The sequence below is a fragment of the Pundamilia nyererei genome, unplaced genomic scaffold (genome assembly GCF_000239375.1).
Source record: "Pundamilia nyererei isolate P.nyererei 1_Seehausen unplaced genomic scaffold, PunNye1.0 scaffold00088, whole genome shotgun sequence".
NCBI classification, from domain to species: Eukaryota; Metazoa; Chordata; class Actinopteri; order Cichliformes; family Cichlidae; genus Pundamilia; species Pundamilia nyererei.
In genome coordinates this window covers 2,212,053-2,230,204 of record NW_005187489.1, presented here as the reverse complement: position 1 = coordinate 2,230,204, position 18,152 = coordinate 2,212,053, and the positions used below count along the sequence as shown (strand labels likewise).

Here is an 18,152-nt window from a genome sequence, read left to right as displayed (position 1 = left end):
TCTGAGAGCGTCGTCTCTGAAGAAAAAAACAAACCAAAGATGGAGTGTTCCTGTAACTAAGTAACCAGTATCCAGTTTGTCGTACACATTGATCAAAGTCTCATCTTTAATTTACAAATCATTGCAAAATATATTATAGAAAACATCGTCTGAGCGACGGTCATAACTTTTTAAGTATTTCTGACAACCTTAATGTATTCCCAAGTTTAATTATTTCTTAATATTGACATTTCTAATTAAGCGGCATAATTGGAAAGCTTGTGCGCAGTGGCAATCATTTTGGCGTCCGCTGAAAAATTAATATAAAAATTATTAATGAATAGTAGCGCTTTTAATTGCTGTGTACCCATATTCATAATTGCTGCAGCATCCTCCTTGAAATGACACGATGACAAATACGAGTGTCATGTCAGCGCTTTGCTTCTTCATCTCACACCTCAATCAAAGCTAATCCATTTCACCTAGCTATGAACACTGAAACAAATTAAAGCCCCATTTCATTTTCCACCTTCATTAATGCATCTTGTTTCCAAGGTTACAATCGTTTAGCAAGTGTGCAACAAACAAATTCAAAGAAGCACACGCTTTGATATTTGGAGAGGAAGACATGGATGGAGCTTACTGGGAAAACAAATCGGCACAGAGTCTTAATCCTCTCGGATCCAAAGTGTTCTGCACGTGTTTATCACCAAACAAAGCCTTTTTCATCTGAACAAACATTTTAATATTAGACTTCAGGAGCTTATGCCCACAGAATTATGTTCGTTTTTTAAACTTTGCCTTGCTAAAGCTAGACCGGTAAGCGGCTAGGAGTCTGTATGCGAGCGCTGACAGGAGGCAGCGTGAGCAGTAGCTGCAGAGTGTCATTACGTTCGGTGTGTTTCCTCCTGCAGCGTGATGTGACAGTGCCAGACACAATGACCCAATTTGCCTGAGTGGCTCTGGGAAGGGGGACGGGGGGAGCTGCAATAGTAGGCTCCTGCATAAATACTGTACTAAGACTTCAGGCTCTTAGGTAACAATGCAATTTCCTGTATGTAATGCAGTCATGCAGACTGTTTACACACCGCACTTCCCTCTTTGCTCACACATAAAGGAAAAAATAATGAAGAGCCTAAAGAAATCCAGGGGATGGAGGTGGCTGGGGCAACGATGAGTCCTCCGACTAGCCTCTTTCGCATGCAAATCATATCTGAATTTCTCATTAGCATAAATGCATGAGCAGCTTTAAATGCTTTTAATTTTCAATCTCGCCAAGCAGAGGAGTAATTTGTCACTGTCAAGATGGGAGACTAAAAAGAGGAGGGGGGGCAGACCGGAGGGAGCCATGGACTCCACACTAAACTGGAATCACAGAAAATTTCTGATTTACTAATTGACTGATGTGCAGTTCAGTCGAGTTGCCTTGAAGGTGTAAATAATTCTGTGTATATTCAAATGGCAAAAATGAGAGAGTGTGGGGTGGATACGGAAAAGCACATTACATGATGCTTCTCCTCAGGCCATACTTTTCTCTGGTGATTCCAATTTCCAGCCTTTTACGTTTTCACTCTGTCTCTCTAAAGGGGTGCGAGTTTGCTGTTTTAGCACATAATCACAGATAATCAACTGGAAATTAAAAACAAAATGTCACATTTTTTACATCTCGCTGCCATTACAGAGAAAGAGGCTGCTCAAAGCTATTCATCAGCGAAGCACAAAACATTCCTGCAGCTTATCACATAAGCAGTTGTAAGTCATTTAAAATTTTATCTCCTTTCTTTCAAGATGTGAGATCAATTGACAGTGCACTCTGAAGTCTAAACCACTAATGCCTCGTTTTTTGAACAAAGCAGTTCAGATTCACACAGACCTTGTTAGCTAAATTTAGCTGTAGGTGAAAACAGGGGGAAAAGATTTAACAAGCTCCCCCATTTAAATGACTAAAACCAATTATGCAAACGTAATTAGTATTCCATAAGAAAACTAAAGGCATCTGCGGCGCGGGGCGAGCTGCTTACCTCCGCACCAGGTTTCCAGAACCGTGCTGCGGCTCGCCAAATGAATTCACTCACCTCATCAAGTGAGCGCCTGTGTCACACTTCGAGCTCCAGAAGCTTCAGAAATTTAGGAGACCCGATCAGTATGGTTCCACCTTTATGTGTGCTGTGGGGAATTACTGCAAGATAAAAGAGACAGTGTTTTAAAAGGAGAGAGAGGAAGATGCTAAAAAGGTGTGACATAACAGTAATTTAAGGGTCTCTGTTTTTTAGTGCTGCAGTTAAAAGTTATGGCCAAAGATTATTGACAGGACATCCCATAGCAACCGTACCAACCACACCATCGCCAAAGATGATACCACCTTTTTAATATATTCACTAAAAAGCTGCCCAGAAAATAAAAACTTTATTTCGCTGAAAAAAACAAAACAAAACAAAACACAAAAAGGCAGAGGAAAGAGGAGCTGACAGAGTCCGTCCATCGTCCATCCATCATCCACCCATCCACCCATCCATCAGTCCATCCGTCCATCGTCTGTCCGTCCGTCTGTCCCCATCCATCCATCGTCCATCCATCCATCCGTCAGTCCATCCATCCATCCGTCAGTCCATCCCTCCATCCGTCAGTCCATCCCTCCATTGTCCATCCCTCCATCCGTCAGTCCATCCATCCATCCATCGTCTGTCCGTCCGTCCGTCCGTCAGTCCGTCAGTCCGTCCATCCATCCATCCATCCATCGTCTGTCCGTCCGTCTGTCCATCGTCTGTCCGTCCACCCACTCATCCGTCAGTCCGTCCATCCATCCATCGTCTGTCCGTCCGTCCGTCCATCGTCTGTCTGTCCGTCCATTCATCGTCTGTCCGTCCGTCCATCGCCTGTCTGTTCATCCGTCAATCCATCCATCCATCTGTCCATCCATCCATCATTTGTCTGTCCATCCATCCATCGGTCCATCATCATTGTCCGTCCGTCCGTCTGTCCATCCATCCATCGTCTGTCCGTCCGTCCGTCTGTCCGTCCATTCATTCATCCATCCATTCATCGTCTGTACGTTCGTCCGTCTGTCCCCATCCATCCATCATCTGTCTGTCCATCATCCATCTGTCCATCCATCATTGTCTGTCTGCCTGTCCATCCATCCATCGTCTGTCCATCAGTCCATCCATCCATCTATCCAGCCATCCATTCATCGTCTGTCCGTCCGTCTGTCCATCGTCTGTCCGTCCACCCATCCATCAGTCCGTCCGTCCATCCATCCATCGTCTGTCCGTCCGTCCGTCCATCGTCTGTCTGTCCGTCCGTCCATCGTCTGTCCGTCCGTCCATCGCCTGTCTGTTCATCCGTCAATCCATCCATCCATCTGTCCATCCATCCATCATCTGTCTGTCCATCCATCGTCCATCCATCGTCCATCCATCCATCCATTGTCCATCCATCCATCCGTCAGTCCATCCATCCATCGTCTGTCCGTCCGTCAGTCCGTCCGTCAGTCCGTCCATCCATCCATCCATCGTCTGTCCGTCCGTCAGTCCGTCCATCCATCCATCCATCGTCTGTCCATCCGTCTGTCCATCGTCTGTCCGTCCACCCATCTGTCAGTCCATCCATCATCCATCGTCTGTCCGTCCGTCTGTCTGTCCGTCCATCGCCTGTCTGTTCATCCATCAATCCATCCATCCATCTGTCCATCCATCCATCATCTGTCTGTCCATCCATCCGTCCATCCATCCATCATCTGTCTGTCCATCCATCCATCAGTCCATCCATCATTGTCCGTCCGTCCGTCTGTCCATCCATCCATCGTCTGTCCGTCCCTCCGTCTGTCCATCCATCCATCGTCTGTCCGTCCGTCTGTCCATCCATTCATCGTCTGTACGTTCGTCCGTCTGTCCATCCATCCATCATCTGTCTGTCCATCCATCCATCTGTCCATCCATCATTGTCTGTCCGTCTGTCCATCCATCTATCCATCCATCATCTGTCCATCAGTCCATCCATCCATCTATCCAGCCATCCATCCATCGTCTGTCCGTCCGTCTGTCCATCCATCCATCATCTGTCTGTCCGTCTGTCCATCCATCCATCCATGCATCGTCCGTCCGTCCGTCCGTCCATCCATCCATCCATGCATCGTCTGTCCGTCCGTCCATCCATCCATCCATCCATTCATCGTCTGTACGTCCGTCCGTCTGTCCATTCATCCGTTAAATCATCCATCAGTCCATCCGTCTGTCCATCTGTCCACCCATCGTCTGTTTGTCTGTCCGTCCATCCGTCCATCCATCTGTCCATCCCTCCTTCCTCCTTTTCCATGTATCCACAACCAGAGAACTGAGAATGACCCACTGTCTCAGGTAAGCACAGGTAAGAGTTGGGGGAGATGGGGAGGCGGGTTACACCCCAGACAGGTCGTTCATCCAGGGATAACACAGGTGGATTCAAAGCGTTCTTGTTGTGAGGCAGCAGTGCTAACCACTGCGTTGCCTAAATCCAAAGAACATCATCATTTTTAATTTAAAATTCAAAAGTTTTAGACAATAAAGCTAAAATATAACCCTTTTCCAAAAAACTTAACACTACAGTGAAAACATGAAGCAGAACTCAGGACCATGACATAGTCTAACCAGCCACTTCATTAGTTACACCTTGCTGGTACCAGGTTGGACTTTTTGCCTTCAGACCTGCTGTAATTGTTCATGGTACAGATTCAACAGGCTGCTGGAAACATTCCTCTGAGATTTTGGTCCATATTGACAGAGAGCTTCACACATCTGCTGCAGATTTGTCGCCTGCATCCATGATGAGAATCTCTCTCGTTCCACTGCATCCCAAAGGTGCTTAATTCGACTGATATCTGGTTGTAGTGGAAGCCATTAGGGTACACTGAACTCATTGTCATGTTCAAGAAACCAGTTTGAAACAGTCTGAGCTTTGTGACATGGCACGTTATGCTACTAAGAGAAGATAAGTACTGTGGTTATAAAGCCGAGGTGTTTAAACGATGCTCAGTTGGTACTAAGAGGCCCTAAGTGTGCCAAGGAAATATCCCCCACACCTTCACACCACCAGCAGCCTGAACTGCTGATACAAGGCAGGATGGAGCCATTCTTTCATGGTATTCACACCAACATCTGAACCTACCCTCTGAAAGTTGCAGCAGAAATCAAGCATCTGAAGGCAATGTCCGTGTGAACTGTAGCCTTAGTTTGCTGTCCTTCCCTGAGACAGCGGGTCATTCTCAGTTCTCTGGTTGTGTGAGAAAATCCCAGCAGATCAGCAGTTTTTAAAATACTCAGGCCCTTCCTCTCCAAGCTGAGGCTCCATTTGGACATCAGCAGCTTGTTGTGACCATGTCTGCATGGCTGAACACGGAGAGCCGTTGAACAGATGCACCTAATGAAGTGTAACTAGCATTTTGACCGATTACAAGCTGTTAAAGCAAAGTTAATGTTAACCTTTAAGTAATCAGTCTATGACAGCCCTGAACCTAGCAAACACTGTTTATTAGCTACATTAGCCAGTAGCCAGGGATGATCTCCAAAGTAATGCTACATTGAAACAGGAATTAATAAAATAATAGCGTTCTGTAAAAATACGTTTAAAAAATAAACTGAAGTAACAACTTACATTTTTGCTGAGTTGCAGATGATTTTAATTGTGTAACTATGAAGCTATACATTTATATAAATTATTCTTTTTTTTTTTTTTTTTTTATCTCTCTGTCATGAACTAGATTTTCTAAAGCTTGGGAACAGATCCCTGAAGAACATCTAGTTCCCTCTCAGACCAGCTTTATTATAGCCCTGAAACTAACATCTATTCGTTGCGCAGTTAACTCAGATGAGACAATAAATGAGCCAAACGTCATTTGGTATTAGAGGTTTTAGCAACCAACAGCCCAAACGACGCATCAGCCGGTTCTCTAACCACATTATTACATTTCTGACACGGTTCCGCCCTAAAGGTGGAGCAGGCCCACAGGTAATGCAGGATTTTCTTATATAAGTAAGTAGTCGTGCCAAACCTGTTTGAGCCTTCCAGATGATAGTATCTAATTGTAGGTTTGTTATGCATTGTTGGTAAATCCAATTTTAAGTGAACTACACATGAGGGGCTACTTGTTCTGGCTGCAGCCCAACCTGCTTGTAAAGCAGCTGTGACAGTCCAGCAGCAGCTCAGGCACGGCAGGAAAAAGCTTGGTTTTCATCAGGCTCACACTGCCCTCCAGTGCCGACAGAGCGAATTTCAAGAGAAATGTGAACCAATTTCATCCAAAATATGGAAAAACATTCCATTCGCTCCATTCGCTTCCGCTTATCCTTTTCAGGGTCGCGGGGGGCGCTGGAGCCTATCCCAGCTGTCATAGGGCGAGAGGCAGGGTACACCCTGGACAGGTCGCCAGTCTGTCGCAGGGCCAACACACAGGGACAGACAACCATTCGCACTCACATTCACTCGCACATTCACACCTAGTGACAATTTGGATTATCCAATTAACCTATCCCCACAAGCTGCATGTCTTTGGATGGTGGGAGGAAGCCGGAGTAACCGGAGGGAACCCACGCAAACACGGGGAGAACATGCAAACTCCACACAGAAAGACCCCGGCCTGGTGTTGGAATTGAACTCAGTCCATCAGTCCATCCAAAAACATTATGAAAGAAATTATTAAAATGCCAAAAAACAGAACAATCACCAATATTTCGCCACAGATAAAATTTAAATGCATAAAATATTTATTTACTCCCACCCAAACTCTGGATTTCATTTATATAAATGAAGGCAAAAAATTATTGTTGTTTTGTTGATTGTGCATATAAACAACATGTCTTTGACCCATTTATGTTACTGATGACCCTGCTTTGATTCATGTGGAAGTAACACAGCGGTGACGTCCTTTGGTTCATGCTCTTAAACCACGTTACAGGTTGCTCTGACACAACAAAAACACGAGCAGCAACTGGCGATATCGGCGAGGAAGAACTCCATTTCAGCAGGATAAGACTTCCAATAGAACCAGGCCCTACAGCAGGTGGACTCCAGGCCTCGAAGGCTGGTGTCTGGCAGGTTTTAGATGTGTCCTTGATCCAGCACAGCTGATTTAAAGTGCTAAATGACCTCCTCAACATGTCTTGAAGTTCTCCAGAGGCCTGCTAATGAACTGATCATTTGTGCCAGGTGTGCTGATCCAGGGTGAGATCTAAAACCTGCAGGACACCGGTCCACGAGGCCTGGAGGTCCCCACTCCTGATCTACAGGGACAGGCTGGGCACAGGAGACACACCTCCAGACATGCATTGGTATATCTATAAATGTACCAGATAATTGGATTTTGATTTGAGCTTTTCTCAGCACATGTCCACATGCTGGTGCTGTTTGGAGTTTTAAGTGGACCACAGTACACTGTAACTTGTAAGCTGTGTTTATTGATGCAGTATATGTGTACTGTATTGTATTTCATCTGTTTCATAATATTTTATGTAGAATGATAAAAGGTCCCCTCATTTCACAAGTAAAATGTTTTATTCAATTCAGTTTTATTTACACAGCGCCAAATCACAACAACAGTCACCTCAAGGCGCTTTATACTGTAAGGTCGACCCTACAATAATACACACAGAAAAACCCAACAATCAGATGACCCCCTATGAGCAAGCATTTTGGTGACAGTGGGAAGGAAAAACCTTTAACAGGAAGAAACCTCCAGCAGAACCAGGCTCAGGAAGGGGCGGGGCCATCTGCTGCGAGCAGTTGGTAAATTATCATCAGCTCATTCGGGTTGTTCCCACCACGTAGAGGCATTTCCTCTTCCTGTTATTCCAATTCTGATTACAGTGGTCACCACAGTTTAGCAAAGGCGGTGTTTACCCAGGGGTATCAAACATGTGGTCAGGGGGCCTGAACCAGCTCACCGAGGGTTTCATGTTGGCCCCCTTGGATTCCTTTAGTTATTCAGTAATGATTCCAGTCCTTAAAAATGCATTTGTAGTTACTTTGTAATGATGACAAAAGTATAAAAGATGGACGAAGCCACCAACATGTCACCGACTGTGACACAAGAAGGGAGGGACAGATCTGACACCAAAAGCTCTAGGCACTGGTTAATCCTCCTTTATGTCTCAATTATTGACCAGAATTTATAAACTTAACTTCATGTTTTATTCAGTAAGACATGAAACTAATGACTGACCCAGTAAAGTCATTGGCGAGAGAGCCGTGACCCGTTTAACCACAAATTCCTACAAGTCTTCTTGGAACCGGGGGAGGCGCCCCCTGGTGGTCATCAGAAAGTATACAGATTCAGTGACTGGGAAACCTGTGAATGTTGTAAAAGGATACTTCATTAAATGACAACAGTAACTCACCAAGTACAATACCTTCTGTTTTGTGTGTGTGTGTGTGTGTGTGTGTGTGGGGGGGGTATTTTTTAATTGCTCTTATGATTTCAGTGATGTGGAGAAGTCTTCAGTCATCCCTCGTTTCTTCACATTTTGGTAGAAAAATCTGAAATAGTTGCAGTGATTTAGTGAAACATGGGAAAACATGCATGACGTTTCTGCATTTCTAACAGGTTTGAAATATTCTATGACCACCTTTATTCTTCAGCGCAGCCTGAACCATCTTAGGTAGATTTCTTTAAGCAGTCATCTCGAATAGCTCCCCGGACTTCTTGAAGGATAATCTCAAGCTTCTCTCTGGATGTACACTGCTTTTCCATTCCGTGTTTTCCTGTTCGGAAATGTTTTTACTGCATCAGCAGTGTGTTTGGGATCATTGCTATGCTGTGCAGGGGTTACCTGCATGGTGGATCACAATCTGCTGGTACTTTTCTGGATTCGTAATTTCATCAACTTTGACAGAACAAATTCTATGTGTCCTGTAAGTCGAGTCCAGTCAGGTTATTTAAAATGCGCTACAGAAATAACTCTATGTTGACCAAAATATACACTAGCAAATATACACTATATATAACTGTCATTACATCAACAATAAAACTCAAATAAAACAATTTTAAAGACTGCGTTTGCATAATAACAGCCAAGACAGTCCACTCAGCTAGTGTTTTAAAGTGAGTGAAAGACTGGAGGGCTCTGATGTGAACAGGTAAGATTGGGAGCCACCACTGAAAAGGCTCGATCACCTCTGCTTTCAAGCCCGGATCTACAAATATCTAAGAGCAGCCAGTTCGCAGACCTCAGGCTCGGGTAGGATCGTCGGGTTGTGTCAGGTAAAGGAGAACCAAACTGTGGAGACTCTTAAAAACAAGTCAGAAAATTTAAACTGGATCCTGACCACAGATTATTTATATGACATTAAAATTATACACACACTGCATCAGTGTTTTTTTAATACTCGTGAATACAAACAGGCATATCACTGTTGCTTTGTTTAATAACAATATTAACATGGAAAAACTCTTGATAATGTTTAATAATATAAAAAGATTGTAAATTGTCATAAATATATTCAACACTTCCTGTTATATTGAGAATTAAGTTTGTAAGTTGTTCAGTAATAACTGAATTATGATGAAATCTGAAGGTGATGGAAATTTAGATACATTTATATAAGCCTAAAATAATAACACGGGGTTTCCTGTAACGCTGGGGTGGGGGTTTTAGATGCGTTCTTGATCCAACACAGCTGACTCAAATGGTTAAATGACCTCCTCAACATATCTTCAAGTTCTCCAGAGGCCTGGTAATGAACTAATCCAATTTGTGTTGACCAGGGTTTTATCTAAAACCTGCAGAACTGTTCCCCACCACTGCTCTGAAGGTCATAGATTTGGTGCTATTACAGCAGTGTCCACAAGATGGCAGTGTAGCTCCATGGCAGATTAAGCAGAAGGCTGGCGCCCTTCCTCATCACCACAGAAACATATTCAAAACACCAGATCAGTTTCAGACATAAAATATTTTATTTGAAGCACTTAGTTCTGATATACATTATCCCACAGCTCGTTTCTCAGCCCACTCCAAATGCCATGAACAGGAAGCCGTTGCCTTGCGTTGCATTAATTCACCGATCATCACAGCAGCAGATTCAAAACTACCAAACGCCCCACATAAATTCACAAAATCTACAGGTTCCAGCCGTCCAAATATCAAGACCACATCCATTTTTGTCTGAGTCGCACTGATTGCTCAGAGACACTTCTACAAACATTATCAAAAGCAGTTCGATTTTAGGAATATATCAGCACTAGCTTCCGTACAAAACGCCCACTGTGTTACTGAAGCAACCACGAATGCTGTAAAATGTCCAAAAGAAGAGTAGCGTGTGTATTCACGTGCACAGATGCAAGAACAACATGGCTTATTAGCGTTGGTGCAGAATCATCAGGATCTCCTTTTTACTAGACTGACTGAAGGCAATGTAGTGTCAGATCTGACCTTTGACCTGAAAGCTAAGCATGAATTAAAGTAATCAGCTGGCATGTGAATACAAACCTGTAGCAGAGGGTCGTTGTGCACGGGGAGTAACCTGCATCCTTAAACTTTCCTGAACCTGCCTGTGAGCAGCAAACCACAGGCCTGTGTGCTGTGCAGGAATGCTATTGCTTTAGGTTTTTCCTGTAGTGACAAAAGTAGTGAAATCCTTTAAAAAAAAGAAAAACAAAAAAAGAAAAGTTAGTGTGTTGGTTTTAATAGAGCCTGACGGGGTAGTTATCTTTGGCTAAATGTAGAGTATGCACCATATGCAAAATAGATACATGTAATTTATACATATTTGATCATAATGGCTTCGATTTCTGATTTATAAATATAAAGCTTTAGGTTTAGTGTGGCGGGGACCTTATTGGGGTGGTTTCGAAGACTTGGTGTTTGAAGAGAACTACACTTCTTCCAGATTCCACTCACAATAACTACAAACAGCATTACAGCAGAAGCACTCGTTGCATAGAACCTGTGTGTGTCGTTCATAAAGCGCACTAGAACAGCTTCCAGCTTCCATCAATAAAACACTCGCTTATGTTACCAGTCACAGGTCAGCTAGTTAATACAGTAATATCTAAAACTACAAAAAAGTCACCAAACAAAACATTAGCACACAAATTAATCACTTTCATCGTGTCATTATCTGCAGAAACTAATATCGTTGCATTCGTTCAACATTAAAAAAAGGTTTGTTTTTAAGGCTCGACCCTGCAGATGCATTACTGCGCCATGCAAATACACACATTCGATTGCAAGCAGGCAATGAGACACTGAGATAGGAAGCTGACATTGAAGAGTGTACATAAGGTCTTCTGCTTATTGCAGGCTTACTATGACACATTTATTGTGTTATTCTCTCTCTCACACACACACACACACACACACGCACACACGCACAGACACGCTACGCAACTCTTTCAGGCTTTTCGGGCAAAGTGAGAACAAACGGAAAAAGAACGCCTTTCGCCTCCAGAGGTGCCCTCAGCGTCTCCTCAACAAAGTAGGCGTTCTCCTCCTCCACTACAAACTGGAGAGTCTGGCTTTTGTTCACGCAGTAGATGCAGTTCCCGATGACGGCACACCTGAAGGGTAAGTGACTCCCGAGCCTCTGCGACATGCAGTCGTGCCACATTTTCACGATGGTGTTGTACTTGAAGACGTTGATCCCCTGCTCGCGGCTGACGTCAAAGCGGTAGATGAAGCTTTTCAGCGCCACCATGTCGGTGGACTTCTTCCTGCTGTTGTTGTAGGGGCACTCCTGCCACTCGTCTCTCTTAGGGTCGTACTTGAGGAGGCGGTAGAAAAGAGAGCCGCCCGATACGTAAATTTCTCCACTGCAGGTGGTCGCCTCGTGGGCCACTGCAAAGGCTCCCTTGGGCAAGGGGGCTACTGTCGTCCAGCGGTCCATTCGAGGGTCGTACTTTTCCACCGTAAACAAACATTCCCCTCCAATGGCATACAGATAGCCATCCATAGATAGGAGCTTTAGCTGGGCACGGGCCTGGTTCAGAGGTCTGACCTCGGCCCAGCGGTTGGTTATAGGGTTGTAACAGAAGACCTTGTCTGAAACCTTGCCTTTGTCCCCGTAGCCCTTTATTCCCCCGGCCACAAACAGGTAGTTATACATGGTGCAGATCCCACAGCCTTTAGTATTTACGTCCTCGGGCATGGCAGTCAAAGGTCTCCAGTCATTTGCTGTCTCGTTAAAGTGGTAAATCATATGGTTCTCCTCCAAAGACCCCACCGACAAAGGGCTCTGTGGCCGGCTGCCACAGCGACTCGGCGGCCGGCTCCCAACTCGGTCGAACACGTCGTTTATCTCTGCAACCATCAGAGTCTTCCTCCCCTCCATTCTCTTCTTCAGAATCAGATCCCTCTCAGATCCCGTCAAACGCCCGTACGCGGCGGGGTCTTTGAGGACCTGGAGGAAGTTGTCGCTCATGAATCCGTAGGCGGTCTCCTTCAGTTCACTCAGCCGCTGCTTCTTGGCGATGGTGAGGATCTCGTAGCAGTTCTCCGCCGTGATTTGTTCAGACATGGAGTCCATAGCTGCCTGGACGGCACAGGGGATCTGCAGGATTTTAGCCCCCGTGATGACATCGACTACATTGTCTTTGCTAACACTGATGTTTGAAGTGTACACATAGTCTATCAACGTGGACAAAGTCTTATAACTGATACCCTTCACTTTCAGGATGTTGCGTGACAGCCGTGCTTTGAAGTAGTCACTCTTCTCAGCTAGGACAGACCTGTGAGCGTTGATCGTCTGCCCACCTACCTCTATGACTAAGTCGGGCTCACTGTGGGGCTGTGTGTTTCCAGCTTCCTGGCTGCCGTCCCTGTGCGCCAGGATTGATTTTAGAGCCGGCTGATCGGCTTCCTGTTGGGCCTGGCTGGGCAGGTGTATGGAGGAATCTGCACTGTAGGACACTTTAGCTCGGGCGCCGTTGGGGATTTCGCCACCTGCACAGTTTTGCTGCATGCCAGCAATGTGATTGGAGCCAGTGTGAGGTGGGGCTTCTGGACTTTCCTTGTCACCTGAAAGGTAAAACCGATCAGCACTCGAGATGTATGAGCTGCCACCTTTCTGGTTATCAGTGTGGTTATTCTCCATCAGGCTTCCATCCAGCAGGTATTCCTTTTCAAACCCTGCAGGAGGGCTGAAGCCGGGCTCATCTTGCAGGAATCCCTGGACGAACCCTGGACATAAATTCCTGTTTTTGTCAGTAAGCGTGATAAAGTCCGAGTTCGCCGTGTGGAGAATGGCATCAGCCTCCACAGTGACAGCCCCTCCTCCCTGCCTGTGGCCCTCAGTCATCTCAATGTACTCACTGGTGATGGGAGACGACGTTCTCACTGATCATGCTGAGCGGACGGACAAAGCTGTGAGGGGATTCCTCTCTCTTCACCTACAGTTGGAGAAAACAAAGAGGGAATTTAATCAACATCCAGTGGACTAGAACAAAAAGAACCCGTCTGGAAGCTGCAAAGACTTTCTCGCTCTCTAAGGGGCGCCCTTTCTCTAATATCTTGAAAACATTTGAAGGAAAAAGACTTTTTGCTGCCAGTAATGATTTGCCATCACGCACAGCCTTTGAGCAACATCTGCAGCTCAACAAAGAAACACAAGTAATCCCGACATGCAGCTTCTGCAAACTGCCCACTGCAATAATCACCCTGTCCTCTCTATGTGGTAATCTGTACACATGCAGAACGCATGCGCATATGGTGGCACTCCGATGGAATAATGTTTAATAGGAAGGAAAACGTTGATTTTTGGAATTGTGTCCAAAACTCCTGTTTGTTTCCTTCAAGGATAACGTCGCTCGAACGAGCCACAGCTGCTCATTCATTAGAACTGAGTCGGATTTAAAGCGTTTTCGTGTAATTGCAACACAACGTGAAACCAAAGCATGGATTTTTGCGCGTTCTCGGTAAACTGCGACCTACCTTCGTTTTCTGGCTGTGATCAACAGCTCGACACCAGCGCTTTCCCTGCTCGTCCCTGCACAAAGCTCAGTTACGTAAGACAGTCCCGATGAAGCTGCGAGCCTGAGCTCCCCGGGACGAGTTCACCTCACGGTCGATTCCGATTCACGGTCACCTTTATTTCTACCTCCGGACACTCCGGGCTGCCGTTTCATCCGCTCATCCTGTAAAATGTGCCGGAGCTCCGCGGCGGAGGCGAGGCAGGGGGACGATCAAACAGTCATCTCAAGTCACACCTCCTTCAGATCAGCCGTGGACGTGTAATTTCCTCCGGTGGAAAGTGCGGAGAGCCGATGCGCGCGTCCAAGCTGGAGCAGAGGACCGCAGTGATAGGCTCCCACCTCCACGAGCACTCCGGATGTTGATTTTTGTTGTCTTTAATTATTTGTGGAACAGCTGGCTGGAGCGAGGTGGTTATTATTGACCCAGACCACGCCCTCATCGGTCGGCGTTAACCCCACACTCAACGGCGCGTGCCTCCATCTGCTGTGCGCGCGCTGGACACAGCATTCCTGCACATGATCCGTGTGAGGGGGGACCGCGGGGGGTCAAATATAAGTCCATGTGCATGTAACATCTGTAAGCTCATATAAGCATCTCACACACACACACACACACACACACACACACACACACACACACACACCTACTAAAAAGACCGCTTCGGTATAATTCATATGTGATAATACAGAAATAATGAGATCTGCGAAAACTTTGCGACAGAGGGTACAACCTGCAGAGGGTCAGCCGTGACGTCACCACACTAAGACGTATGGAGGAAAAAGCCCGTAGAGGTCCTGGATGGCTGGGCTCATCCCGGGTAGCCAAAGCATGGCATCATTCCACATCAGAGATGCAGCTCACAGCTGAGCGTCTTTAAAACTAAAACACTGAAAATATATTCAAAGCATTCACCAACCTGTCAACGGAATGACCGCTAACATCAAAAAATGTGAAAACAAATCCAAGAGGCTTTCGCTGCATGAGATACAGTACAGTTCTTACACTGTGTTTATGCCACATCTGCCCCGAATCAACAGCACTGGTAATTACCAAAGTCATGTCTCGTGTTTCTGTTTGGGCTAATCCACCAGTATGCACAAGCTCTCTAATCAAAATGATATTTTTAATGCTAGAACATAATTATTGCTTTATATTTATTGATAACTACAGTTATTCATTTGCAATCCTGAACAGAAAGATGAATTTCAGCGTTTGAATGTTCAGCTTGATTAATTCCCGACTTCTCATTATGTTCCCACTCAAACCCTGCAGTGTGCACGTGGCAGAACATATACAGGCAGGTGAATGAGCCATGCTCTCTGAGCTCATCTATACAAAATGACAGAGCTCTGTCAGATCAGTTCAGTCCCATTACATTTATGTAACACAGTTTACAACTGATCTCAAGGTGCTTCATACTGCGAGGAAAAGACTCAGAGATAACTGTGTTTGAAGATGTTTCAGTTACAAGCTTTTAACATGGAGAAAGGAGCATTTACTTCTTCCTGAACGGGCTTTTATATTGGTCCCTAAAGCACAGTATTCTTTGAATATCTTCCATCTTTGCTCATATATATAAAGGTCTTTTTAGTCAAACCGTATAATATTTCATGTTTTTGTTTAAAAGAAGACAGCCTCACAGAGCAGCAGCAGCGTGGGTCTGTGACCTCTCCTCCACGGAGGCTGCATGTCTTAACAACTGACCTTCAGATATAAAAATAGAGGGAAGCCACGGCGAGGGCATCAAACAAATATCAACCCTGTGAGATTAGAGGGCATTCAGCTGGGAGTTTTAATGCCAGATATTTTCAGAACAAAGCCTCGCCGAGGACTGATACAAGCACATGAAATGAGCGTCTCCATGGAAACCTCAGGGTCAGACGGAAAACAAAAGACTTCCCGTTGCAGAGCTGTCAGACAGCCTGATAACTGGGTTACTTACAATGAGATCATCTGTGTTTGACTTCTAGTTAATGCAACATTCTGTAGGTGCAGCATATAAGATACTACCCAGAAAACTCAGATCAGTATTAGCAATCAGGCCGGGGTGCTGAGGATTGTGGGAACATGTCCAAATGTCTATTTTTGTTAGAACTCATAGTGAAACCTGGTTGTGCAATGGTGGACGTGGGCGTTATGAGAGAAAGTGTCTTGACCCTCTCTGCTCGGCAGCAGGAGAAATCCCGGAAGAGCTGCATCAGGCTCAGTTCCTGCCGCCCCTCAGGCACATTGCTAGTCCCGGCATGTACCGATGGCTGCACACAATCACAGCGCAGTGCAAGGTTAGAGTCGAGCACAGAGGCACGCCGACGCCCTTTGGCCCTCTGATCGTCTCCGAGTCGTCTCGCACACTGTATGTCTTCACCACCATGTGACCGCCTGTGTGTTAGTGTGCTCCTCTGTGAACCTGAACAAGTGACAAATCTCCACTAAGCTTCAAAGGAAAAAAGTTTACTCAATAAAACAACGTTTATAGATTTGTTAATAAACATAATTACATAAAAGGCACGAGAAAAGTATAAATCTTTTATATATATTTTCTTAAAACATTGTTATGCCAGAAAAAAAAAGTGAATTAGGGTAAAAAACAAAAAAAGAAAATCTGTGGTGTTGGCAGCAAGTCTTTCCTCCCTTTAAGAACAGAAACCTGGCCAGCAGGGATCCTCATCAGGCCTTCACAAACTCTTTATTCATCTGAAGTTTACCTTTTTAAAAACCCCTTTTCTCTGCTAACATAATAGTCTGAGCATCAGAGATGGTACAAGAGGAAATCGTTTCCATAAGGACACACACACACACACACACACACACACACACACACACACAAGCTCTAACCTTACAACAAACGTTCACGTGACAGCAGATACCTCGCGCGTCTTCAAGCAGTCTGGACCGCCGCTTGTTATCTCCTAATTTCTTTTCAACACTGATTTAAATACTGCAGATCCAGACGTTGGACCTGAAACACTGGAGAGCACTGAAATGTGTTAGCTAGGTTACAGAGCAACGTCCAACACTCGGTAGCAACAGAGACTGTTTCTGTTACAGGTCCGTCCTCAGTACGACCTTCGGTAGCTGTCATTTCCTCCTGGTTTTTCGGATCTTTGTCCCGTTCCGGTTTAAATAAGACACTTAGTTGCTTTGATTGATCCCAAATATTCTGCCAAGTGTTAACAGTAGACCTTGTTGTGTGCAGCACTTCTGGATTCACCTGAGGAAAACAAAAAGGTACATGTAAGGTTTTCTATACTTCATGTAGACATTACCTGCTGATGACTAATGCTAACCTCCCACCTTGGTGCTGGAGTCACATGTTGAGTAAGGGGATCTGCCAGATCATGATGGTAGAGGTGGTGTCCTCATGGCGAGACTGCTTGGTCTTCTTGTTGACCCTGCGGTGTCCCAGACCTCCAGAGACCACCAAGAGAGAGCTGACATCCACCTTACTTGAGCGGCGGCCTCTCTGGTGATGGGCCGGGTCGTGGAGCACATCATAAAGGGCCCCGTCCTCAGGCCCGTGCTCCAACGAACCCTGGGATGGAGCCAGCGAGCCACAGGACGAGGAGGACAGGGAGTCCTGGAGAGCCATGGCAGTGCAGCCCGCCTCTCCCAGCCACACCCCTCGTCCCTGCGAGGGGGTCGGGGCTGAGTCTGATGGAGGCTGGGTGCTCTCCACATCCTTTGACTCTGCAGGCTGCAGTGGGCCTGACGGCTGGTTACACACTGCAGCGGCGGCGGTGAGGAACTTCACCGGTCCGCTGTGAGCATGTAAGGACACCATGCCCCGACCTAAGAACGGGCACGAACATTCAAAGTTAATCTCAGACTTGAACCTGGACATGTTGTTTATCATAGATGCAGGTACACTCCACAATACACTATGAACCTGAGTGACACCCCGTTCTAAATGTGATGTCAAACCAACCTTTGTAGCTGTAACAGCTTCAACTCTTCTAGGGAGGCTTTCCACAAGGTTGGGGAGTGTTTATGGGATTTTTTAAAATTTCTAATTCATCTCAAAGTCGTTCTATCAGGACCCTGTGTGGGCCCAGTCAAGTTCATCCACACCAAACTCGTCCATGTCTTTATGGACCTCGTTTTGTGCACTGGTGTGCAGTCGTGCCATCCCCAAACTGCTCCCACAAAGTTGGGAGGATGCAGTTGTCCAAAGTGTCTTTGTATGCTGAAGCATTAAGGGTTCCTTTCACTGGAGAGCCCCACTGCTAGAAAAACACGCCC

General features: G+C 45.6%; 2 protein-coding genes across 4 annotated transcripts in view; both read right to left on the bottom strand.

Annotated features, from left to right (window-relative positions):
* Positions 1-9,878: 9,878 nt before the first annotated feature.
* On the bottom strand, positions 9,879-14,535 carry kbtbd11 (kelch repeat and BTB (POZ) domain containing 11). Its single transcript, XM_005739011.2, has 2 exons — positions 13,872-14,535; positions 9,879-13,330 (listed from the first exon to the last, which is right to left on the bottom strand). The coding sequence occupies exon 2, from the start codon at positions 13,237-13,239 to the stop codon at positions 11,326-11,328; it is 1,914 nt and encodes a 637-aa protein (XP_005739068.1). The 5' UTR covers positions 13,240-13,330; positions 13,872-14,535; the 3' UTR covers positions 9,879-11,325.
* A 1,813-nt stretch (positions 14,536-16,348) lies between these two features.
* arhgef10 (Rho guanine nucleotide exchange factor (GEF) 10) overlaps positions 16,349-18,152 on the bottom strand; it is a 44,561-nt gene continuing 42,757 nt past the window's right edge. For all 3 annotated transcript variants that reach the window (XM_005739007.1, XM_005739009.1, XM_005739008.2), the window contains 2 exons: positions 17,208-17,702; positions 16,349-17,124 (listed from right to left, as the gene is read on the bottom strand). In XM_005739007.1, coding sequence (XP_005739064.1) covers positions 17,221-17,702 — 482 coding nt within the window. In that variant the 3' untranslated portion in view covers positions 16,349-17,124; positions 17,208-17,220. The remainder of the gene's footprint in view (positions 17,125-17,207; positions 17,703-18,152) is intronic.